The sequence below is a fragment of the Diceros bicornis genome, chromosome 28 (assembly GCF_020826845.1).
Source record: "Diceros bicornis minor isolate mBicDic1 chromosome 28, mDicBic1.mat.cur, whole genome shotgun sequence".
Lineage (NCBI taxonomy): Eukaryota > Metazoa > Chordata > Mammalia > Perissodactyla > Rhinocerotidae > Diceros > Diceros bicornis.
Window position 1 is genome coordinate 28,287,548 of NC_080767.1, and position 26,850 is coordinate 28,314,397.

Below are 26,850 nucleotides of genomic sequence, written 5' to 3' on the forward strand. Positions count from 1 at the left end.
TCGATCAAGATTACCTGTTATCCAGGTTAGCATTACTTCCACTTTGACGGATAATCAGGAGGTGACTGTAAGCTAAATCATGCACGACTTTGATTTCCTGGGCCTTGTAAAATGTTCATGGTAGTTTATGTTTTATTCTCTTCAGCTTGCATTTTTATATTAAGGAAGTTTTTCTGCATGTCTTTTGTCTGGTATCTACTGTTGGAGGCTGGCAAAAAAAAAAAAGGCAAAAATCACTTAGTAGACCTTTGAAATGACCTTGAAGGATTGGTTTAGTAGAAAGGGGGCTGGTACTCGTAGTTTAATAAAGTATTTAGCCTCTACCACTAATCTAATATGTAACTTTTGACAAGTCAGTTCACCAATCTGGGACTCAGTTTCTTTATTTATAAATTCATAAAATTAGATTGGATGATTTCTTCTAGCTCCAAAAATTTCCAAGAATAACTAAGAAGTTGTAATTTTGTAGAATTACTTTATTAAAAATTTAATGTTACATATTTGGATCTGATTGAGCTTATTCACATCCCTTATCCTCTATTACAAAGAATAATGTTCTGAACACTTAAAACGCAGATACCATGAGCCAAAATACTACAGCAACAACAGTACAACAATTAAAGCCAATCTCTTATTTCTGTCCTCCTCATTCTTCCTTCTGATCCTTTTGTAATTAATGTCAAATATAATTTTCATCCACAATTTGAAGCTATCATTAAAATCCCAGAGTAAGTTAAATAAATTAGTGCTAATTATTGGGAAATCAGGGAGCAGGTACTTAGTAGACTACTTACTTAAAAATAATTGATACAGGGGCTGGTCCAGTGGCACAGTAGTTAAGTTTAGCGTGTTCTGCTTCGGCGGCCCGGGGTTTGCAGGATCGGATCCTGGGCGTGGACCTACACCTCTCATCAAGCCATGCTGTGGTGGCATCCTACATACAAAATAGAGGAAGATGAGCACAGATATTAGCTCAGTGGAACTCTTCCTCAAGCAAAAAAGAGGAAGCTTGGCAACAGGTGTTAGCTTAGGGCCAATCTTCCTCACCAAAAAGAAAAAAATTATATATATATATATGTAATTGATACAGAGTTATTTTCATTTTTGGATAAGCAAATTTAAATGGTTTTTAAAATCTTTATTCATTGTATCCTGAAATAGCGTATAAACTTCAAAGGTCTTTTATGTGATCCCTTATGAAACGATAATTTTGTGTTTCATTCTTTGTAATACTTTAGAATTAAGATAAAATGCTCTGAATGTTGTGCTATTTGCTGTGGAGTTTAAAACAATATACTTATTAGTTATGATTAGAACTTGCCATACCATTGTACTTTTTTACTAACTTACTGACACTGTGTTGTTTCATATCAAATGGGGCCAATAGTTAAAACAGAAGACCATGGAGCTAACACGAGCATGTCAGAAACAGTATGAGCTGGAACAGGAATTGGCCTTTTATAAAATTGATGCTAAATTTGAGCCACTAAATTATTATCCATCAGAGGTGAGTTATTTTAATTTTTTAGTAATCCAGAGTTAAAGCCAGCATAGAGTGGGGCCGGGGAGGGGGAGCAATGGAGACATTTAGCGGATTTCATCAATAACCACTCCACCTTCTTGTTATGAGGGCATCAGCAGAGTAAATGTATTTTGGTTAAATCTGTGAATTATTTGGCTCAGTAAGTTAGAGCAGTGTCTAAAAGAGGTTACAAGCCCCAGGAGGATCTTTGCCCACAGCCATATTGATAACCCAAAGCAGCTTTCTAATCCTCAGTTACCTCACTTGAGAGTATGGTTGATCAGCTCCTTTAAATCTAAACTTCCAGAAAAAGTACATTGCCTGCTTCAATGACCATGGAATAGCCATCTCCCTACGTTGTTTGTTCAATAATCAGTGGGTTCAGTATTAGTCAACTATTATTTGTACAAATGCCACTGTAACAGAGGAATTGCTTAACTTCAAAGACCTAGTGATTCCAACCAATACCGTATATTATTTAGTAAAAATTCAATTATTAAAATTTATTAGACTGAGATTTTACTTGTATATTGGCCAAGAAATCAAAATAAAACACCTAGATTTCTGACTTGAGAGACTAAGCAGTGCTAAAAATCACACAACGGTAGGCAGTTCTTTAATCAACCAATCCAGTCAATCCAAACTTACTTTTCAGGGATAGGAGGACGAATCCTTTGAGACCATTTTTAATTCTAGTTCCTTTTTGGTATATTAAGAATAAGATAAAAGAATGATATATATTTTTCAACTTCTAGGCATGTAGGATTAATATGTAGGCAATTCTGTGATATGTTCTTCACTAATAAAATGAATAGTCACTTGACTGCTTTGAAGTTATTTACTAAACCATAAATCTATTTATTTTGCTTTTAGTATGTTGAAATTGATAAAGCCCCAGATGAAAGCCCTTACATTGGCAAATCCAGATACAAGAGAAATATGTTCACCACAGAGAGTTACATTATCGATAATGCCCAGCCAATAGAGATCAGGAAGATGGAGCCAGATGAAGGGGAACAACTTAGAAGTCAGCATGTGAACTTGAGAGCCCATACGCCACTGGACATACAACTGGAAGACAAAGAAAAAAAAATAAGTGCAGGTTAAAAAAAGTTATTTTATTATTTTTTATTTTTATTTATTGCGGTAACATTGGTTTGTATCATTATATAAATTTTGAGTGTACATCATTCTATTTCTATTTCTGTGTAGATTACATCATATTTGCCACCCAAAGACTGATTACAGTCCATCACTGTACACATGTGCCTAATGACCCCTTTCGCCCTCCTTTCCCCTCTGATAACCACCAATCCAATCTCTGTCTCTATGTGTTTGTTTGTTGTTGTTTTTATCTTCTATTTATGAGTGACATTATACAATATTTGACTTTCTCCCTCTGACTTATTTCACTTAGCGTAATACTCTCAGGGTCCATCCATGTTGTCACAAATGGCCAGATCTCCTCCCTTTTTATGGTTGAGTAGTATTCCGTTGTGTGTATATAAAATAAGTGCAGGTTAAAAAACTTATTTTAAATTCTTTAAAAATATGAAAAAATTGACTATATAGGCAAATTTTGTTTTATAATTCTAATTAAACATGCTGAAGGTATTTATTGTTTACATGAAAAGTCTAAAACAGAAGTAGTGATTCATTGAGCAGATTATTTTTTAATGATTCCTGTTATGGCTAGGAATAGGGTTTTTGAGAGTAATTTGATGGCAACATGTCCAAGAGATCCAAGAATGCATAAATCTTGTCGTTCCAACAGGTCCTTCTCACCACTGGAGCTATACGTTCAAAGATATAATTAGTAATAATTGATGCAAGTAAAATACCATTGTTTGATTACAATGCATGTAGCCAAAACCTAAAGCAGTGCTTTGGATAAACTGGATCAGTGCACTCTCCTTAGGCTTGGGCCCAAGGCTGGCCTCTGACTCTTCCTGGCCTGTTTCATACGCTACCCCTCAACCTTCTCCCCTGCCCTCCAAAAATGTCTAATTCAAGGGATCTTACCATCTCCTGGCAAATCATAAAGAGGAAGAAGTCAATCCAAGAGGACACTTAAGACACCCTGCCAATGACAAACTTTGAATCCACTTACCCAGTCAGCTGCATGGATGTAGAAGAAGGAGAAAGCAGACCTGAGTTCATGCATCCCACTAGTAATCATGGCCCCATTGTGGGCCTCTCACCAATCAGATTAACAGCTCATCTTCCCTTTGTTGGTAACTAAATGGAAAACATGGAAGGCCAGTAGAGGTTGACTTGGAGAGGGGAGAAAAGAGACTGAGTTGTCCATGTGTACATATACTATATGCAAGGCTCTGGGGGGGAAAGCAAAAATAAATCAGATATATGTGTAGACTAACTTCAAGGGGCTCGTAGTTTTATAGGAGGCAGGGAGGGGAGAGAGGGAGAGAGAGAAATTGGAAATTTGAGGTAGAAAGTAATTGATTTGAGATCACCTCCAGCTTGGAGAGACTGTTCTGTAGTGAACTTCTTGATACTGAGTCCCATCATAAAACATTTATCTCTAACACAAGTTGTTTTTAATAGCTTGAACCTAATTATAGCTTAGTGACATATAAGTGCTTATTTACCAATAAAATCCTTATTCTCTCAAAAGAGCTTTTCAGTGTTGGGAGTATCAAGGAAAGCCCCTTTTATGTTAAGAATTTTACAACTAAAAGAGTCGATTTTAGTTTTATAGCAAATCATGAAACTAGTCTGAAGATTAATATAAAGGAATATTAATATAGTCAAATATTATATTTATATATATCAAATATTACATTAATATAAAGGAATATAAACTAATATAAAGGAAAACCATCATGAGAAATTCCTTTTTTTATTCCTGTGATTTATAATGACAATTTAATTGGGGGGGGGAAGGGGAGGAGGTTATTGCAAAGGAAAAAAATTTGGTAGAAATTTGAGAATTCATAACTTTTCTTGTGTGTGTTTGTGTGCATGGTTTTTAAACTTGCAGCACAAAGTCGACTATCAGAACTGCATGATGAAATAGAAAAGGCAGAACAACAAATTTTAAGAGCTACTGAAGAATTTAAACAACTGGAAGACGCTATACAACTTAAAAAAGTATGTAAAAGCAAAGCAGCAATGTTAAGATGAAATGCAAAAAATAACATGTGTTTTCTCCCTTCATAACCATGTAAAACATTTTTTTAAATCAGTGCTGCCTAATTAATTGTGGAATAACAAATCTCAGAGTCAGATATGGTTCTAGCATTTTCCAGTTACATTTCCCTTCCATTCTTTATGACATCCTGTTAGCATTTTATAAAGTGTGTAGAAATAAATTACTTATAATTTATGTAAAAAGATGTATGTAAAAAGATGTATTTGGTCTAATTTATTATGAAAGTATCTACTTTACCCAAGGAAGTTGCTTCCTGATATATCTCTTCTAATTAAATTAAGCACTCCCCACTTTTAAGATCCTAGGACCTAGATTAAGAGCCAGAAGACATCTCTACTATACCATGAACATTATCAAACACAAGTAGCAAAAATGTAAATGATATAAAATACAGTGTACAAAAAGATGGAAATGATACACTCTCAGAAATTACCAGTGTGTCATGAAGAAGTAAGCAGCTCAAACCCATGATGTAATTGCAGAGGCAGAAAATTCAAAAAAGGAAGTATTTTGACTTTTCAGTTTTTAGATATGTAAGAGTTTTAGCTATTTGCAACTTTTAAAAATCAGTGTTTCAAAATTATGATGGTAACTGCATTCATACCATAAATAGATAGAACAAGAATGTGAAGTCCAAATTATAGATTCTTTTAAAAGATACACTGTATCGTTACTTTCAAATTATATAGTAACTAGAAATTGATTCAAGTTTATTGGAAGCTTACTATATATGCCACTCGCCGACTGGGCTGGCCCTGAGTAATGAATAAAACAGGTATGTATCCCTCCCTCATGGACAGGCTTGTAGAGGAAACAGACAATAAAATAAAAAAAAGTAAAAAAGAAATATATAGTTAAACAACATGTGTTGTAGGAAAAAATAGAAAATTAGTAGAGATAATAAAAAGGATATAATTTAGATTGTTGGGTCCCATAGAGGCCACTCTGAGGAGGTGACAATTAGAGACCCAAAGGATGAGAAGGATCCAGTGAGGCAGAGTTAGGTGAAAGAGTATTCCAGGCAGAGGTGACAGTGTGTGCAAAGGACTTCAGATGAAAGATTCGTCTGCAGAGTGAGGGAGAGTGTAGTGGAGGATGAAGTTCAAGATCGTGCAAGGTGTCACAGGCCATTTGAAAGAGTTTGAATTTTATTCTGAACATGATGGGAAACCATTGAAGGACTTTAGGTAGTAGACTGGCTGATCCTATTTGTATTTTTATAAGGTCACTCTGGCTACTGCGTGAGAGTGAAATGGGGTGAGGGAGATGGAAAGAATGGAGATGTGTGCATCTGTTAGGCTATTGTTTAGTACATGCAAGAGATGATAATGGTTTGGACTAGGAAGGTGATGGTGGACATGGAGAGAACGCAAACTGATTCCAGGTAAAATCTGGCAATAGAACTGATAAGATGTAAAGATGAGTTGCAAGTGGGGGACAAGGTGGAGTGAGCTGTCAAGAATGATGTTAATTAATAGTATTGGCCAAAGCTTTATATAGATAGATTGATAGATGTAAATAATGTACATAATTTTTAAATAAATTGATGCTTACAAAGTGTGCTTGGAAAAAATAGTTATTTTAAATGAGTACGTATAATCCTAAATTTTTCATTACCTTATTAATTTGCTTGACATGCTAATAACAAGGGTAAGCGCTGTATAAAGTCAGCTACCATTAATAGTCATGCACTGCATAATGATGTTTCAGTCAACAATGGACCGCGTATACGACGGTGAGCCTATAAAATTAGTACCATATAGCCTAGGTGTGTAATAGGCTATACCATCTAGGTTTGTGTAACTACATTCTATGATGTTCACACGACGACGAAATCACCTAATGATGCATATCTCAGAATGTATCCCCATCATTAAGGAATGCGTGACTGTATTATGGTTATTGTTATTATTAATAATTTACAAGGTGTTTATATTAGAATGACAACTGCATTTTTACCTGCAATTATTAGTTTTCATAAACTTTCATAAAATAAGACTTTCTACATATAATAAGCATAAAAGTATAAGATATGAATGAAGTGCCTAGATAACTCTTACCTTTTATTTTTATTTTAAAAAACCTGATAGAGCATAGAATACCTTTTTAAATTGTAGAAGTTGTTTTCTTTAAGTTTGTAAATCAGTGTTGCTGTCCTCTGTTAATTGTGTGTTGGGGTGTGGGGGGATTAGATTTCAGAAGCAGAGAAAGATCTTCTTTTCAAGCAGTTGAGTGGTAGGATACAACTTCTAAATAAATTACGCCAAGAAGCTCTGGATCTAGAAATGCAGATGGAAAAGCAAAGGCAAGAAATTGCTGAAAAGCAGAAGGAGATCAAGGACCTGCACATGGCCGTAGATAGCCTGGAGTCCAAAGACCCAGCACATGTAAGTAAATGAAGAGATTTTGGCTTGTTCTGTGGGGACTGGAATATCATTCTCTCTAGATATTACATCTTATCATTTTTAGCTACAGAGTCCTTTCTGCAAGTCCCTTTTAGTTTGATGCACAAATTTGAGTGATAGATATGTTTATGTATGTGTATGTGTATATATATATGTAATATGTGTGTATTATATATATGTGTATTATATCTGTGTGTGTGTGTATATATATACACACACACATATATAAAATATATGTGTGTGTGTTTAAAACGAAACAACCTAGGGCTTGAAGGAGGTAGCTTTCAGTAGAATGATGGATGCATGGTACACTTATTTTTTTTTATGTGAAATTTCATTGTATTTCGAATCAAGAGAAACCTGCTCCAAAGTGCTCTCCAAACCTTTTACTCTGTCTCTCTCTTTGGTGAGATGGGAGAGCTGAAGGGGGTTCAGAGTCCTTTTTCTACCCCTTCTTTAATCCTTTATGCAAATATTCCACTAAAGCTATTTGTTGTTTCATATTGTTTTGTTTTGTCCTTAAAAAGGAAACATTTCTCTAGAGTATGTCTTCCTAAAATGTGGCCAGAGTGATCAGGCAGTTGGATGATGGAATTAGGTTCTTGTCTCTTTCTGCCTCTACCCTGAGAAGTCTTACTAATGGCTTATATTTTAGCCACTATTTGTAAAATAGAAATAAAAATATTTCATGCATATTTTACTGGTATACTTTGAATAATAAGGTTATTTTTTAAAGAACTTTTTAAGATTTCTGGATTAAGAGAATAATAGAATTTAACATGATAAGGACAATGCACTATAATTGCTTTAAGTAGTTGACAAGTTATTTAATTATCCCTTTAAATATTTTAGTAAAATGTCACAGATATTTTTTTCAAGCCAGCTAATTTTGACAAAGGGTAACCTTATCATCACAGACGTAAGGTCTTTTCTAACAAAAGCCTAAGACTTAGTATTAAAATTGAAACCAGAAGTTGTCTTGATTATTTTAGAGAATTTTTGTCACATGAAAAATGAGATTTTAAATAATGTGTAATATGGTCAATAGCAAGCCCTGGTGGTCTAGTGGTTAAGATTCGGTGGCTGTCTTCCCCAGGGCCCAGTTTTGTTTCCTGGTCAGAGAACCACACCACCCGTCTGTCATTTGTCAGTTGTCATTACTGTGGCAGCTGTGTGTTGCTGTGGTGCTGAAAGCTATGCTGCAGATATTTCAAATATCAGCGAGGTCACCCATGGTGGACAGGTTTCAGTGGCGCTTCCAGACTAGACAGACTAGGAAGAAGGACCTGGCCACCCACTTCCAAAAACACTGGCCATGAAAACCCTAAGAGTAACAGCAGAGCATTGTCTAATATAGTGCTGGAAGGTGAGAGGGTGGCGCAGAAAGACTGGGTAGGGGTTCTGCTCCGCTGTACCCACAGTCACGAGGAGTCGGAATCGACTCGATGGCACTAACAACTAAAAATATGGTCAGTAGTATCTTACTTTATTGCATTTATTTGTTCAGATGTCTAACACTCCATGTAAGGCCCCTGAGGACAGGAACTGTATCCCCAGGGGCCAGCCCTATGTTTATGAGTGCTTGCATCAAGGAAGATGGGAAGGAACCGGCCTGTAGGCACTACCCAGAGCTGCCCCTTCCAGTTCTGTGATCTGTGAGTCTAATTAGAACCTAGATTGTATGTTTGCTTTCAACAAACGACTGCGATATTCTTTGCGTACTGGGAGTCTAATGCTCACTGGATTTCTGTAAAGAATTACACATAGAAAAGAGTTAAATGAGAAGTAGGAATGGCGTACAAGTTTTGAAGATAGCCAAAATCAATATGTGTTAGCGGAGATGAAGCATCAAACCAGATTTGAGGTTCCTTTTTGGTATTGTTGAAACTGCTGAAGGTTAGTTCTTAAGGTTACAGCCTTAGTCTGAGCACCAGAGGATGTCTCTTTTTAATTTGTTCACCCAAAGGGAACATCTTTTTCTAATATGCACAAAGTCATCTTATTGGCTAGTTAGGCACCCCATTTTAGGCTACAAAGTGTAAACATTTTAGCAAAAAGGAAATAATCAAGGGGCCGGCCTGGTGGCGCAAGCAGTTAAGTGCACGCACTCCGCTGCGGCGGCCCGGGGTTCACCGGTTTGGATCCCGGGCGCACACCGACACACTGCTTGTCAAGCCATGCTGTGGCGGCATCCCATATAAAGTGGAGGAAGATGGGCATGGATGTTAGCCCAGGGCCAGTCTTCCTCAGCAAAAAAAAGAGGAGGATTGGCAGATGTTAGTTCAGGGCTGATCTTCCTCACAAAAAAAAAAAAAGGGAAATAATCAAGAGTGGGATCTCTGCATATTTTTCTGTAGATGTAGATAGACTTTTATTTAATTAACTTTTATTATCTAATCAGATGAAGTAATTTTCTGGATAGCAAATAGAATTTAAAAGTAAAAGCTTGAGAGATTAGAAAACAGTACAAGACTCTGAGATACAATGGAAAACAAATATATTAAGTATCGACGATGTGTCTTGCATTGTGCTGAGGTTTTTGCATATACTGGTAAGGAACTTTATCACAGCATCTATGAGATTGGTGACATTCTTTTCAATTTGCAGAAGATGAAAATGTGATTGAGAAAGATTAAATGATTTCCCAAAGTCACCCTTTTAGGAAGAGGCAGAGCCCATGCTTATGCTGCTACAATGACCCTCTTCCCACAAAGGAATTAAAGGTCTAAAGAGATTAATTATTTTTAAAATTAGCTTAGAGCCAAACCTAGTCAAGTTTTCAACAAACATAAGCATTTAACTAGGTTTCAAAAGGAAAAGTTACTATTTAAAAATCAAATCTCATTTTAGTTGTAAGAAATGTTCATAGCTAGAAGCACGTATGTCACAGGAGCAAACATGAAGGAATATTTGTATGGCTCTAACGTATCAGGCAATGCCCTATGGAAGCAAAAGGTAACTGTTCTCTGGGGAAATTAGCCTGTGGTAATCTGTTGCCAAGGTTGTGCGTGATTGGCCGGCGGCAGCTTCCTGTGTTGTGATTTAAAGCGTGGAGGGTGGGGCCTGCCTGCAGAGACTACTCGTGATTGGACAGGCTGGGCTGCCGCTCAGTCTTCGCCAGGAATGTGGTTTGAAGCGCTGGGAAGTTACAGAGGCTCCAGGCGCTTAAAAATGTGGCTGTCAGAGAGGAAAGTGCGCGTGAATTTGAAGACAGCATTAGAAAGCGTTCCGCCCACAATTTCCCTGTTCTCAACGGCACAGTTTTAACAGGATAAATTCTAAGTTAAGGTATGAAATGATCATTTTCTCTCTCTCTGTACAAAGGACTTAAAAGGAGGAGGAGTCAGAGATGTAAGTTCCTGTTTTTACAACTCTTTCGTGAGCTCCACGGTAGTGAAAATCGCAGAATCTTCTTTTGATCCCATGTGTTTAGTGTAAATCATTGTCATATTGAACCAGTTTTTTTGTCCTACATGTAAAGAGATTTCAGTGGAATTTTTAATGGTGAATTTTAAAGATTTATTGATATAGATATGAGTGCAGGAGTGGTTTTATTCTTTCTTGAGCCATAAAAATCCTGAATTTACTTAAAATTTAAACTGTTATCTGCAGATACCTATTCAGAAAGACTTCAGATGGGTATTTTGGGAGAGTAGGGAGAAGAGTTTTGAAAATCCCATCAAGTTTTACCAGTAGTAAAATGAAAACCTTCCAGTCACGCTGCCAGTCATTTATTCTTCAAAAATGAAGGGACTTTTCATATCTTTGGGGGCAGCAGACATGTAAAATTTAGAAATGTTCTTTTATAATCAAATAGGTCTTAGACTTGAGAACCTTGGAGTTTGTTGTTCAGATTGTAATATAGTGCTTTCTCTTAATTTATTTTCTGTTCCTGTGATCCTATGGGGGCAAACTAGAGCTGTGAGGGTGTGATAGGGAGGGCAGAGGTTCTCTGGGGAATTACTTTGTCTCCATATGAACAGTTACCTAAGGAGACCTGGGCAAGTGGATTGATAGATCTGAGATTCAATTTTCTCATTTGTAAAAGGAAGAGTGAGACTAGATTATTGGGTCTCAGTTTTCCCCCCCAATACACCTGAGAAATACACTCCACTCCTTTCAGTTAACAGTAGCTCCCTAATGCAATGACTGTGAGGGTGTGAGAGGGTGTGTGGGTGTGTGAAAGCTCTGTTTTCCACCAGGTGCATGTGTAGTGGTTGAGGGGTGTGCCTCCAGAGGGCCCTCCATCTTGAGAATCAGTGGACTAAATGGTCTTTGAGGTCTCTCTCAACTCCCAGTTTACCGGACTTAAAAGCAAAAGGTTTCTTTGTATAAGCAATTGAAAATAAACTTGAATTCTAAGTACGTATTTATTTCATGTCTCTATTTTTCCCCTAAGAAACCTTTTTTTAAAGTACATTTAATGTGGGGTTTTTTGGATTAAAAAAGTATTGTCCATTATAAAATTTTTTTAAATATAAAAAAACTCATAGAGAAGAAAAAAAATCTTCTGTAATCCTTCTACCCAGATATAATCCTTGTTAACATTTTGGAATATAGTCTTTGTCAATGGATATATGTATTTATAATCAACTTTTTGGAAACCTTTTAAAAAAGACATATTTTAATGCAATGCAAAGAACACTGAACTTCGCTACATTACATACTAGGTGTGCCCTTGGAAAAATCACTTAACCTCCCTGATCCTCAGTTTGCTCAACTGTAAAATGGAGATGATTCCCACATCAAGTTACCATGAGGTTTAAAGAAAACTACTCACGTGAAAACAGTGCAGGGCCTGACACAAAATTGATACAATTGTTACATTTTATTTTTCTTTCTTCCTTAGAAATGTTGTTAAGGATTATTATTTTTTAAACAGTTTAAAGAATTTGGGATTTTGGTGATTTTTTTTTTTTCATTTCAGTGCCATATGAAGTCTCAGAAAAGGGGTAAAGAACAGCAGCTTGACGTTATGAACAAACAGTACAAACAGCTTGAAAGCCGTTTGGATGAGATACTCTCTAGAATTGCTAAAGAAACCGAAGAGATTAAGGACCTTGAACAACAGCTTACTGAAGGTGAGAATTTGTGTGATTTAACGTAAATCAGTTTCAGTATTAATAAAAGACAAATGACACCCAGTCAGGCATTATTAATCCGGATATTGGCTTGAATATGCTTCAGCTGTTCGTACTAGTATTTGCTAGGGAAATATTTATAGAGTACTCAAAAATGGTTAATAAAATTAAAAAATTGTTATTTTAGTTTTGTTGTGTTGATGTGCTAGTGAGTTAGGTCATTCCATTCAGTAGGCAAGAATTCAATACATGATCTTGATAAACCCTGGCATGTGATTGTCTTTTAAGATATAAAATCCTTTCAGGAGCAAAGAGCCCATTGACATCAGGCATTCAGTGTCAAGTTATAAGAAGAGTGTGGAAAGAATTTTAGGGTCTACTTTTACCATGAAAATTTAAATTGTGACATTGCCCTAATAGTGGGTGCAGAAGACAACAGGCTGTAGTGGTAAGAGCTTGGCTGGATGTAAAAAGGTCCCAGTCCTTATTTTGCCATTACCAGCTGTGTGACCTGGGACAAGTTATTTCTATCACAATCGTTAGTTGTTGGGAAGATTAAATGAGATAGTGTTCATAAGGTGCCTGGCCCGTAGTAGGTACCTAATATGTGGTTTGGTTTTTATTAAGTCTTCAGGTTACTTGTTTATGCTGCCAGTCTTGGATTAGTCTTAACACGTTGAGTGGTTTTATTTTGTGTATCTAGTAGCAAGAACTCAGTTTTGCTGCACATTTTTCATTGTTTTATTTGGAAATCACTACTTTAAACTTTTTACAGCATCAATTAAGCATTTTATAAGAAATGCCCATGGATAAACTATTTTTATTGTATACCTGCTTAATACTTCTGTATGATGGATAATTGGGGGAAAAAACTATCATTATACCTTGAAAAAGAAAAATAAGATAGTAGGAAATAATTGAAAGCTTAGAATTTCATTCTTAGTAACAAATAGCTAAGAAGACTAAATGCAGTAATTATTTATATGTTTTGAAAGCATTTTCTTATATATATCATCACCTTCCCTTTTTCCGTCTTGCTTAGGCCAGATAGCAACAAATGAAGCCCTGAAGAAGGATTTAGAAGGTGTCATCAGTGGGTTGCAGGAATACCTGGGGTCAATCAAAGGCCAGGCAACTCAGGCCCAGAATGAATGCAGAAAGCTCCAGGATGAGAAAGAGACATTGCTGCAGAGATTGACCAAGGTCGAGCAGGAGAGGGACCAACTGGAAATAGTTGCTATAGATGCAGAAAATATGAGGAAGGTAAGATTTGTTTTTTCTTGCCTGTTTTCCTTGGCCTCAGAAGTAGATGATGTCCAAATTAAGTTAGTTAAGGAAATTAGCAATAGTAGTGTGGCTATTTTTTTGTTTTGTTTTTTTCCTTTGGTTGTGATACACTCGGAATCAATATTTTTCCTTTGCTAAGAAAGGAGGGTTATTTTAGCTGAGTTTCTATCCCTGAAAGATATTATTAAATAACTCTAAGGAAAATGAAATTATAGCTTTACAAAGGCTGTATTAAATATTCAGATTTTATTATTTGTGCCCTCAAATTAAGCATGACATAATTTTTCTTATTCTTGTTACTTCATAATTTTAAGATTATTTTACAGATAACAAGACAGACACAGTGTTGTAAATTATACCCTTCAGTACCTTTGTTGCCATTTATTTGGAGATTTCACTTGCTCTGTTTTAGTTGTTTGGCAAACTTTGTCATGCATGAGAACCCAGGTTCCCAAACCTCATCCTCAGTATGGCTGTCTCTGGAAATTTGAATTAATATATTTTAATACTGTGAAATTTCTCAGACATATAAACATACCAAAAATAGTATTTAACACCATGTACTTACAACTCAGCTTAAGAAATAAAACGTTACAGGTATATTTGAAATCTTCTGTGTACCCTCTTCCAGAGGTAACTAAATCCTGAATATGATTATTATTTCCCTGCATCTATCTTCTTTTATTATATCTGTATCTATGCATAAGCAATATGTAGTATTATTTTATATAATTTTAAGATTTATATAAAAGGTATCATAATATATTCTTTGGCCACTTCCTTTCTTCCTTCATATTTATATTTTTGAGGATTATGCACATTGACACATGGAGCTCTATTTTATTTTTATTGATGTATGTAGCATCCCATTGTGTGTGCGTATCACAAATTTATTGCTTATTCATTCTTCTCTTGGGAGACATCTAGGTGGTTTCCAGTCTTTTGCTGTCACAAACAGTGTTGAGAGTAGCATGCTTGCACACATGTTGAGCCTGGGGACTGCGTGCAGAGTGAAACTGTGAGGCAGAGAGTATGTGCCTCCTCAGCTTCACCAGATGTTGTCAAATCACTGTCCGTAGTGATTCTGTCAATTTCTACTCCCATCAGTAATGTGAGGGCTGCCATTACACCACATCCTTGCCAACACCTAGTGTTGTCCAGCTTTTATTTTATTTTATTATTTTTTTGTGAGGAAGATCAGCCCTGAGCTAACATCCATGCTATCCTCCTCTTTTTGCTGAGGAAGACCGTTTCTGAGCTAACATCTATTGCCAATCCTCCTCCTTTTTTTTTTCCCCCCCAAAGCCCCAGTAGATAGTTGTATGTCATAGTTGCACCTCCTTCTAGTTGCTGTATGTGGGACGCAGCCTCAGCATGGCTGGAGAAGCGTTGCGTCGGTGCGCACCCAGGATCCGAACCGGGGCTACCAGTAGCAGAGCGCGCACACTTCACCGCTAAGCCACGGTGCCGGCCCTCCAGCTTTTATTTTTTAAGCTTTTATTTTGAAATAATTTCCAATTTACAGGAGAGTTGCAGGAATAACTCACTATACCCTTCATTCAGAGTTACCAATTAATATTTTGCCACATTTGCTTTATCTCTTTCTCTTATATATATAATTTTACATGATTTTATATAGATTTGTATATAAATTTTTTTCCTAACCATTTGAGAATTAGTAGTAGACATCTCTGCTCCTTAGCTCCGAAATATTTCAGCATGTGTTTCCCAAGAACAAGGACATTTTCTAACATAAACAAAATAATTATCAAATTCAGGAAATTTAACATTTTGTCAGACTTAGTATTTGCCACTCTGCTGAGTTTGAAATAGTATCTTTTTATATGAAAATTTTTATAGGACAGTTGAGAGAATAGTTCACTGAGCATCTGTGTGCTGTCCTAGATCCAACAGACATTTGCTGTATTTGGGGTTTTTTTGCTGGATCATTTGAAAGTTGCAGATATCATGACATCATCCCTTCAGTACACATTTCTTAAAAATAAAGACATTTTCCTACATCACTACAATACCATTATTACATCTAGAAAAATTAATAATAACTCTCTAATGTCATCTAATATCAGAACCATATTCAAATTTTCTCAGTTGTGCCAAGAATGTCTTTTATACCTTGTGTGTGTGTGTGTGTGTGTGAGAGAGAGAGAGAGAGAGAGAGAGAGAGTGTGTGTGTGTAGAGTCCAGGCTGGTAGTCCTGTAGAGTATCCCACATTATGGATTTGTCTGATTATTTCTTCATGGCATGTTTAACTTGTTCCTCTATGCTCTGTATAAAATAGTATCTTATTTTAACTGCATTTTCCCCTGATTACTGGAGAGATTTATTTGCCATTCAGTTTTCCTCTTCAGTGAATTCCTTGTTCATATTCTATGCCCATTTTTCCATCGGATTGTCTGTCTTTTACTTAACAATTTGTAGGAATTCTTTGTGTATTCTGGATACTAATCCTTTGTTAGTTTTATGTGGAATCTGAATTTTGAACAAGCAACCCAAATGGTTCAGATGCCAGATGGTCTTTGGACCACCCATTGAGAAACTCTTCTATAGAAGTTCTCATCACAGGGTCCTCCTCTTTAATCCAGAATAGTTTGATCTAATTCTTCAAGATCCCAAATAAATAGATAGAGGCCGTAATGTTTAATTATAAAAAACGGATGGGCTAAAATGAATTAGAACTGTGGTATGCTAATCAATATGTACATATATTCTTATTAGCACTCATTTAAGTTACTCTATCATCCTGGATGTTAGAGAGTGCTAGTCCCATTTTGTTCTTCCGAGAAGTGAACATACTGTGGTTTAATAGAAAGAGTGTGGTCTTTGGAGTCAGAGATCTGGGTTAATATCCTGACTCTATCTTTTTTTAGCTACACAGTCCTGTGCAATTTACTTAGATGTTCATCTCCAGTTCTTCGTCTGTAAAACGGGAATAATACCTTGTCTGACACAGTTATTGTGAAGATGCAATGAAATAATGAATGTGAAAACATTTATTCCAATGTCTGGTGGAAAATAGGCCTTAAATTTTATCCTCCTCTTCTTTTTTCTTCTTATGTATGCAGACACATTTAAAGTATCATACAACTCGTTACTTTGGAAAACATGTTGGTAGCTTACTGATTTTTCTGATTGCGCTTGGTCAGGGTTTTGTTTTCCAAGCTGGATATGCACAGCCTGTGGCTTCATCATATTGCTAATGAACACTTTCTATGTCAGGGCAACAGTGGCTGGCCAGCGTTTGGTTTACAGTGCTCAAGTTACTTATAATGACTTGCAGATGCTTAAGCAGCGCAGTGAGGGTTCCGTAGTTCAACATACACTAAATCCTTCCAGGATCTTGCAGAACTTGAGACTGCCCTCCAGGAGCAGCATGAGGTGAATGCATCCCTGCAGCAGACCCAGGGAGATCTCAGTGCCTATGAGGCTGAGCTAGAGGCTCAGCTGAAGATACGGGATGCTGAAGCCAACCAGCTCAAGGGAGACTTGGAAAAACTAACAAGGCTCAGCCAGGTAAGTAAGAGCATAGAGTCATAGAAACCAAGTAGCCTGTGGCCTTGACATATCAGCCTTCCTTTAATTTAATGTAAAATTAAACACTTTTTAATATAATGTATGTGGAGTGATGGGAAGAGCACATTTTTGGAGTTAGATATTCTGAGTTCAAATACTACCCCTGTGTGAACATGGGCAAATCACTTCATGGCTCTGGGCCTCTGACAAATGCCTCCTGGTCTGTAAAATGGGTTATGGTGAGGATAAGGGAGATAATGGGCATGAGAGCACCTAGCAGTTGCTATTCAATAAATTCTAATTTTTCTTTCTCAAAACAGCTTTAAGAGACCTCTTTTAAGTTGATATTAAATTTTATTTTGCTACTTCCTATTTTGGTTGGATGAAATATCCACTAGTTTAAATTATGCTTGCAAATTAGGGAAACAGTTAGTCATCCCACAAATACTTATTGATTGGCCATTGAAGGCCAGGTGCTGTGGATGCACAGACATGGTCACTGTCCTTGTGAAGCTGATGGTCCAATAGGTAAAACAAGTGTGGGAGAAAGAAAAGGATAGGGTTCTGTAGCAGGGGAGGGGCAGTCAGGGAAGAGACCCCTATAGAAATGATGTTTCAGCGGAGCCTTGAAGGATGAGTCGTATTTGGCTATGTAGAGGAAATGGGGGTGAAAGGGGTTGGGATAAGGGATGAGCATTCTCCAAGAGGCAAGGAGAGAGGGCATAGTGCATTTAAAGTGCCGAAAGTATCCCTCCATTATGCTGGGAGCAAGGAGAAGAGTAGGGAAAGAGGCTGAGAAAGAAGACGGAGAAGCAGACAGAGACCAGTTATAGTATATTCTTTATCAGATTAAAAATACATTTTTGTTTAACTATTAGCCAAATGGGCTGCACCTTCCTCCAGGAAGCCCACCCTCACGTTTCCGTTCTGCCTGCTGAACATCTGGGTTCAGGACTCTACTTTGGTTTTCCTATAACCTGTGCTTAGTCAAAGCATTTTATCATATGTATGGTGATCATCTGTTGAGATTGTCCATCTCCCCTGCTAGACTCAGCACAGTGAATGCCCAGATTATATATGCCTGTTTCTGTTTTCTCAGTGCCTGGCACATGAGGAGGGTCAATATGTTCCTATTGGATAAAAGTGAAATAAAATAAGATAGTTTGAATCCCACGAATTTATGTAAAATAGCATTCATATGATTAGAAAAGGAAATAACAAGAAGTCTGGCTTATTATAGTAATTATGTTACTTTGTGTTCCTTTACTTATGAGATATCCAATGATCACTTGCCAATTGTCAGGATTATATGTTAAGAGTACCAAGTTTTACAAAACTGCAGTTGACAAGATCAGAGTGCAGAAAATAGGAGGGGAGAAAAGAATTAAAATAACAGTAAATAAATATTTTTAAATAATAGTAAATAAAATTTCTAGGTGGCATCTCCTTTCAAATGAGTTCTCTTCTTTGAAAAGTTTTTAAGCCAACCCTTACTAGCTTGAAATCCATTGTCCTTTGTACTTCCGTTGTCCTGTGTTTTTTTCCTCACAAGCCTTGATGAAAATATTTTAACAGCCTGGCCTTTTCACAAATTCACTGGGTATTGGAAGGGACACTCCCCTTGTTGGCATCAGGCCTGACAGGATTGGTCTTCAAACCACACGTCAAACCACAAACCACACACATGAGAGTATGGATCATAATAAATCTCTCTCTGATCTACAGATCTCTGATTGGTACACTTTAGTTATGTGAAATCACGTGTGAAGCTTGTTAAATGCAGATTCTTGGGCCCCACCCTAGAGATTCTGGCCCATTAAGTCTGAGATGGAGCCTCGGCATCTGCATTTTAAACAGGCACACCAAGTGGTTTTGATGCAGATATTTGAGGACCACAGTTTGAGAAATATTGGTCTAAGGGAAAGGAGAACAACAATTGTTGAATCACTCACAAAGCTTTTAAAGGTAGGTACTTGGGCCGTCCCTGCAGATTCTGATTTGGTTTACTGTGCTGAGCTGATTCTCATGCTTACTCTTCCTTAAGTATTAGTAAGTTTAAGGAGGCATGTGAAAAAATTACCTTGGATTTTTAAACTTGGGAGTACAAACATAAAACTGAGTTAATATAAAACCATAGCTAGCAAGAGATTGCATGTGTATGTAAATTTATTTATGCCTTTTTAGATCATAAATTATTGCTATTTTACATTTTCATATCATTGCTTCCTATGGCAATAGTTAGAACAATCAGCCCTTCAAGCAAAACTTGAGAAGGAAAAGCAAGCCCTCAAGAATGCCCTTGGAAAAGCCCAACTCGCAGAAGAAAAGGAACAAGAAAATAGTGAGCTCCACATGCAACTTAAACAGCTGCAGGTAGAGACTTGTTGGTTCCTAATACTTTCTTATGTAGGACACCCAAAGATGTTGCTATCTTCAGGCAGACACCTAACACCCTGATCTTATATGTAAGCAACTTGAATTATTAGAAAAAAGGAATTCTGGGTGGAACAGTACCATAGCCTCTGTTCCCTTGTGAGCCTATCGTTTTATGATTATTAATATGCATATCCTTTGTGTTGTTCTGATGGTGCAGAGAGGTGGAGGCCATGTTGATGGTAAACAGGATACTATGTAAATTCATGGATGAAAGCAGTACCTTGTGTTTCTTCTAAAAGCACGTTTGTCACCAGACTGAGCTAAAATTATCAGACTGGTGGTGCCTTCTTCCACTGAAAGATCTTTGTAATTATCCAGGAGTTTAACTCTAGTGGGTTGCAGAGCTTCTTAACTGTAAACAGTTTTCACAGTCCCCTTCACAGGATGCTATTAAAAATGCAGTCATTTTACATTTGTGGGGGTTTTCTTTGGCAGAATATTTTTACAGCTATTGTCACAGTAATCTGCCCAACAAACTGCAGGAGAAGCAGGTGGACAGGATTTTCCAGGTAATTAAACTCTCACAGAGCACAGATGTCTGAACCAACAGGTACCTGGATCCACACTCAGGTCTCCAAATCTGTAAGGTCAGAGGCCACTTGGCTGACGGAGGTGGCAGCTGTTATACTTTACCAGAAGTAAAGGGGCAGAGTTGCTATGGTTTTGGGGATAGCTTCCAAAAAAGTCATGCAGGGAGGTTTGTGACCGATAAGACTAATGAGCTCACCCAAATTCTCTCTCTCTTCTTCCAAGGCCTTGAATGTTTTTTCCTCAAAGTTTAAGGAAATCTGATAACCTAGAATTTAATTTTTACTGCTATCAGTTCAACTTCTGAAGCAAATATCATAAAAGATGTACATGCTTTCCATTCCTGTGTGAGTTGTGTGTGTGTTGGGTGTCCATTGGATTATTTTTTCTTTGTGGAAATTTTCAAATAATCACAAAAACAGAGAGAATAGTCTTATGCCCTTTTGTTTACCCATCTTAAACAATTATCAAGATTCTGCCATTCTTGTTTCAGTTAGTCCACATTTTTTTGCTGGAATGTTTTAAAGAAAACCTCCTATGTCTTTATTTCACTCATAAATACTTCAGTATACATCTCTTAAAGCAAAGGACAAAAATATATTCTTTAGGGGCCTTTTCCTTGAAGACAGAAACTGAAGTCAGCTTTCCAGAATGTTGGCCCATGCTGGAAGACTACCTTATTTGGAACTAGGTCCTTGGCCTCACTCTGCATTTGTCTTTGTCAGAAATCATTTCATCGCAATGAACTGAAACCTGCCAGCACTAGCTCAAGTAAGGAGACAGCTTGCTAGGAACCAGAGCTGCTCTATTGGTCTTTCAGGGGCTACATGGCTCTCATTTCTCCTTCTCTGTCTCTCTGGGCATTGTATGTGGCCCAGCATGGACCTCAGGCCTGAGCTGATGTATTTTTACAGACCAAGTTCTTATACAGACTTGCTGTACTGGATCTGGGTTCAAATTTTGGAGAGAGTGAGGACTTGTTTTCTGGCTAGTCCATGGATGGCTGGCCTTGGCTCAGATCCCCTGTGGCCAAGATTAGTAGTACAAATATGGGCACCTTAGGGCAATGGGCAGGACAGTTTACAGATAAGAGACTCCAGATGGGACAAGCAGTTAACATATTCGTTGCAATTTTAAATCCTCCATTTTAATTAACAGTGTTACATTGAGTTTGAAGTAAATTAATCACTCAGGTAGAATATAGGTATTCAGGGAAATACAATCAATAGGTTAGGATGTAGAACTATTTTTCTTTACAATTTCGGGTGATTTTAGAAATTTCTTTTTACTTGAAAGAGGCCATTGTCTGAATTCGATTCTGAGGTCTAGATATATTCGTTCGTTAGTAGAGACAATATGCTGGCATATAACAAATAGTCCCACAGAGAATTGTAAGCTGCTAGAGAAACTTCAGTACGCGATGTTCCATTTTTCAGTTGCTTGGCACATAGAACTGAATATTATGGGAAAGTGTTTTTTGTTTTTGTTTTTTTAACTTTGAATTATGGACATTTCAAGCATATAAAAAAAATAGAATACTGAAATGAATCCTCATATATATATCACCCATCTTCAACAATTATCAACACATGGCCAATCTTATTTCATCTATAATGCTGTCCACACCGCACCCCTCACACCTATTCACGCACAATTATTTTGAAGTAAAACCGAAACATCTTATTTTATCTGTAAATACTGTACTATTGTTATGTATCTCTAAAAAATAACAGCTTTAAAAAAAAGCATAAACACGGATACCATTTTATACCTTAAAATTATCGTAATTCCCCAATATTATCAAATACCTTATCAGTATTCAAATTTTTCAAATTATCTCATAAATGTTTTACAAGTATTTATTGTAATCAAGATCCAAGTAAGGTACACACATTGCATTTGGCTGACTTGATTCTTAAGTCTCTTGTAGTCTATAGGTTTCCTCTTTTTTTTCCTGTGTTATATATTAAAGAAAACCAGGTCTTTGTCCTATAGAGTTTCCCATATACTAGATTTTGTTGGTTGCATCTCCATAGTATTGATTAAAATGTTCTAATGTTACATATGGAGACTTATTTAGATTCAAGTTAGTTACTTTTTGGCAAGAAGACATTCATAGGTGGTGCTCATAGGTACTTCTTTTTGTGTCACATCAGGAAACGTCATAATGCCTGGTTGTGTCTTTTCTGACTTTAGATTGATCAGTAGATTCAGATATTGTCAGCCAGAGTGGAAAAGGTTTTTAAAAAATTGGTAAAGGGAGTTGAATAGAACTGTCATATGGTAAGTCATATAGGCTGTGTATGTGGGTGTATTTTAAATTTTATTTTGGTAACTTTTACCTCCCATTGCACCACCCTCCATAGGATGACAATAACCTGTTAAAACAGCAACTTAAAGATTTCCAGAATCACCTTAACCATGTGGTTGATGGTTTGATTCGTCCAGAAGAAGTGGCAGCTCGTGTGGATGAGCTAAGGAGAAAACTGAAATCAGGAGCTGGGGAAATGAGGTAATGGAAAATCAAGACCTCCGGGCCAGCCCTGTGGCTTAGCGGTTAAGTGCGTGAGCTCTGCTGCTGGCGGCCCGGGTTCGGATCCCGGGCGCGCACCGCTTGTTGGGCCATGCTGAGGCTGCGTCCCACATACAGCAACTAGAAGGATGTGTAGCTGTGACATACAACTATCTACTGGCGCTTTGGGGGGAAAAAAATAAATAAATAAAATCTTTAAAAAAAGGAAAATCAAGACCTCCAAGTACAGAGTGGTCGAGTTGTGAATGTGAGGTTCAGTGATGAACTCACCTTTCCAACTATTGTTAATGGTTGGTTTCTTTTGTAAGGTTTCCTTTATCGTATTTTCATGATTGAGACATAAGATTGCTTAGTTCAAATTGTCTGTCATTGATTTTTTTTTACCCTGCCAACCTGCAAAAAACAAACCAGTTTAAGAGGCAAAAACGTTTATTTGGGGTCAAATCTGTGCAATTCCGGGAGCACAGATTCATGTAGAAACCCACATAGTGTCCTGATTACAGGAGAGGGGCTTAGGGTTTTTATGGGAAAAGAGAGGATGAGGTGAGTTGTATTAAAGAAGAGTTCACTGGTACCAGATGAGGTAAGGCTAGGTTTGTGCTTTAGAGATTGGCCTGAGGTTCTATCGTTAGGCAAAAGGCTAGACTTGTACTTTATTGATTGGTTAGCAGTCCAGTCATCAGCAAAGTCCAATTGCATCAGTTCTTACAGACAGGATATTCTTGTCCTTACTGACTTCTTGGAATGTTGGCAGTTGGGTCCAGTTTGGAAGATAAAGAAAACAAGACGTGCAAGGCAGTATCTCTGGAATGGTGGCTCTGGCTCTATTTTAATATGGCTCCACTCATGTCATCTTTCATACATTTTAAATCTTTTGTACTTTTTGGTATTATTTAAGTTAAAAAACATAAGGGTTTTAAGAGTAACTCTTTCTTGAAAGTTCATTACACATGGTCAGGAAGTAGAGCCACATCATCCGTTTTAAACAGAAAACAGATCTCAAAAGAAAACTGAGGCTAATTTAAATGTATGAAATGGAGTTTTATTCTTTGAGAAAACATTGTTAGCCTGATAGGAGCCTGTGTTTTCAGAGTGGCAACAGGCATTTGATAAAACAGTGATTTGCACTTAGGAGATGCTCGGTAAGTTGCTGTGGACTGCCACGAGTCCCACTCCACACCACTCTTTTTACTCCTGCAATAATGTTACCAGCATGTTTGCACCCAGCCTCCAGCATCAAAAATAAAGTGTCACACTTATACCATCTTTTTTTTCCCCCTTACCAGAACCCATAGTCCTTCAGATGTCTTAGGGAAAAGCCTTGCTGATTTGCAGAGACAATTCAGTGAAATTCTTGCACGCTCCCAATGGGAAAGAGAGGAAGCACAAGTGAGAGAGAGAAAACTCCAGGAAGAAATGACTCTGCAACAAGAGAAACTGGCCACGGGACAAGAGGAGTTCCGGCAGGCCTGTGAGAGAGCCCTTGAAGCACGAGTAAGAAAGGGGCAGGAGGTAGCTGGAGGGAAGTGTTGGCAAATATTCATGGTTTTCAGCAAATTACAATGCTTCCTTTCTCATATAAATACAGTATAATTATTGTTATTTTCACTCATAACAAGTCAAACTAGGTGTGACTAAAATTCAACCCTAAATATGGTGACTAATGTCAAAGTCAGGCTTCTTTGTGACGCTGTGTTTTCTTGTTTTGGAAGCGAGTGAGATGTTTCTTAACATGAGGGTAAATAATACCACATTGCTGGAGCATAGTATGGGGCCAGAATCTGATTTTTTGATGTAATTATTTTAATGATGAGGCAAACATTAAAATGGTTCCTAGAGAACAGTTGAGATAAACCATCCTCAGTAATTCATTAGTACACAATTTCATTATGCTCTTTAGTAAAATGAAATATAATTTTATAAAAATTTTTATTTTGCTTAAAATATATTTTGGTTAAAAATCATCCTTGAAACTTGATTTCTTCACAGATTAATTTTGACAAGAGGCAACATGAAGCAAGAATCCAGCAGTTGGAGAATGAAATTCACTATTTGCAAGAAAATCTAAAAAGTATGGAGGAAATTCAAGGCCTTACAGATCTCCAACTTCAGGAAGCTGATGAAGAGAAGGAGAGAATTCTGGCCCAACTCCAAGAGTTAGAGAGAAAGGTGGGGAAGCCTCAGAAAGAGACACATGAGTCTCTGCTGCTGGAGTCCTGCCCTGGCAGTCGGGCCAGCTGAGAGGGGTGTGAGCCACAGCCGCCTCTGGCTGCATTGCTGGCCCAGAGGTGAACCTAACGTGGGAGGAGACTGGATGCATGCATTGAATCAATGGCCTGAGACAAGGGTGCCATGAGAGATGGAACAAGAGAGTTGGGAATGTAAGGAATGACTTGAGAGCTGGTTAGGTGGTACTTAAATACAGTTGAGATGAGTTGACTTCTTTCAAAAACCCCTTGCCTAATTGGACACATCTGGGGAAATTATGTTTAAACTCCTCATCTTCCTTCCTAATACCCTGGTCTCTCTTTGAACTTCTCCATCCTACCTCAGCCGTGTACTCTTATTGTCGCGTCCTAGACCTTATTCAATTCAGAAATTGCACCTGCCACCTCTAAAATCACAAACTGAAGCATCTCACTTTGATCGTAACCCCTTAATCTGCCAGGACCCCCATGCTGACAATTTTTCAACCTTCTTGAGAATTCCAGTGCATTAGCCCCACCTTTTCGGTCCGTTAAGCCTTCCTATCTTTACTTTCCTCCATGCCCAACTTAAATTCCATGGTCTACCACTATAGCCATTTTTTGCAAATATCCTCAAATTGGTTGTCCTTTTCTCCTGTCTTACTTCCATGACAAAACTGCAGCCATCTCCTTTCTTTGGGCTTGCACCCAGGCTAATATTCCTGGAGGAAAAAATCACCCATCCTGGCATAGTGGTATCACTATAAACTCTTGGTCACCAACCTCAAATGGACAACGTTACCCTTCTCTCTAGTAAGCTGGCTCTCCTATGCTCCACTGTTTCATACCTTCTCACTCCTCACGCCCACCCCCTCCCTTCTCCCAGCCTCACTGAACGACTTGCTTCATATTTCACTGAGAACCCGTCAGTTTCCAAGTCCTACTGAGTCTGCCTCCAAAATATTTCTGGAATATATGTACTTTTTCCTTCTCTGATGACACCACCCTCATCCAACCATCATCTCTCTTCTGGACAACTGCTGTGGCCTCCTGACAGATCTTCCATTGATGACCCTGCTCCACAGAGCAGCCAACATGCTCTTTCAAAAACACAAATTGGCTCTTGGCAGTCCCCCTCATCCTCCCCATCTCCAGTAGCTTCCGTTGTTTTTTATGATAAAGACCAGAATTCTGAAGCCTATGAGACCCTGCATGATTTGTCTCTGTTTAGCTCTCTCCTTTTCTCATATGCTCCTTTCAGTCCCTCAAAAATGCCAAGTTCTGTCTTCTCTCATGGCCTTCCCACATGCCCTTCCCTCTCCTGGGCCATGTTGCTCCACTATTCTTCTCTCTGCCTGCTCCCTCCCCCCAACCTGCATCTCCCCTGCTCTCCTCTCAAATAGTACCCTATTCTGTCCCTTGATGGCACTAACTACAATTTTAGTTATATGTTTGTCTGAGTGTTTTGTTTAGTATCTATCTCTTATAAGCGCATTGACAGCAGCAGCCAAGTCTGTTTTATTTACCACCATATGCCCAGTGCCTGACTCAGTGATCACAAGGGGCTGGTCCATCACTTGGCGATGGTGCCAAGAAATGTTTCTCCAATGAATGAATGAATCTATGATCACTAAGATTCTTGAATTAGAAGGCTGATTTCATTCTAAGTTTACCATACAGTTTTGAGATGACTTTATTTATTCATTTACTCAGTGAATATTCATGGAGCACCTACTGTGTACCAGGTTGTTATTCTAGGCGCAGGTGTGTAGCAGTGAACAGAGTCCCTGCCCTCAGGGAGCTTACATCTTAATTCACAGCTACCTAATGATTCATATGTTTAATTAACGTTTCTTTTATCTTAGAAGAAACTTGAAGATGCCAAATCTCAGGAGCAGTTTCTTGGTTTAGATAAAGAATTGAAGAAACTAAAGAAAGCTGTGGCCGCCTCTGATAAACTAGCCACAGCTGAGCTCACCATTGCCAAAGACCAGCTGAAGTCCCTTCATGGAACTGTTATGAAAATTAACCAGGAGCGAGCAGAGGTGAGTCCACATGTACAAAACGAGTTTCCACCAATGCTGTCAAAAAACATAGCAACTTGTGTTATTGATCTCTTGTTATAGACTTTGGCTATTTTATAAACCACTATAAAGTTGTCTGTTTCC

The 26,850-nt window shown here is 37.7% G+C and overlaps 1 protein-coding gene across 3 annotated transcripts in view; it reads left to right on the forward strand.

Moving 5' to 3' along the window:
* Positions 1-26,850, forward strand: part of CNTRL (centriolin) — an 84,570-nt gene that overhangs the window by 27,709 nt on the left and 30,011 nt on the right. For 2 of the 3 annotated variants that reach the window (XM_058523912.1, XM_058523913.1), the window contains exons 8-19: positions 1,388-1,507; positions 2,396-2,624; positions 4,524-4,633; positions 6,887-7,081; positions 12,027-12,180; positions 13,223-13,443; positions 16,823-16,999; positions 19,238-19,372; positions 22,330-22,475; positions 23,783-23,990; positions 24,486-24,665; positions 26,548-26,727. In XM_058523912.1, coding sequence (XP_058379895.1) covers positions 1,388-1,507; positions 2,396-2,624; positions 4,524-4,633; positions 6,887-7,081; positions 12,027-12,180; positions 13,223-13,443; positions 16,823-16,999; positions 19,238-19,372; positions 22,330-22,475; positions 23,783-23,990; positions 24,486-24,665; positions 26,548-26,727 — 2,055 coding nt within the window. Of the gene's footprint in view, positions 1-1,387; positions 1,508-2,395; positions 2,625-4,523; positions 4,634-6,886; positions 7,082-9,926; positions 10,388-12,026; positions 12,181-13,222; positions 13,444-16,822; positions 17,000-19,237; positions 19,373-22,329; positions 22,476-23,782; positions 23,991-24,485; positions 24,666-26,547; positions 26,728-26,850 lie in introns of those variants that run through there. The other variant, XM_058523914.1, reaches the window with a different exon arrangement.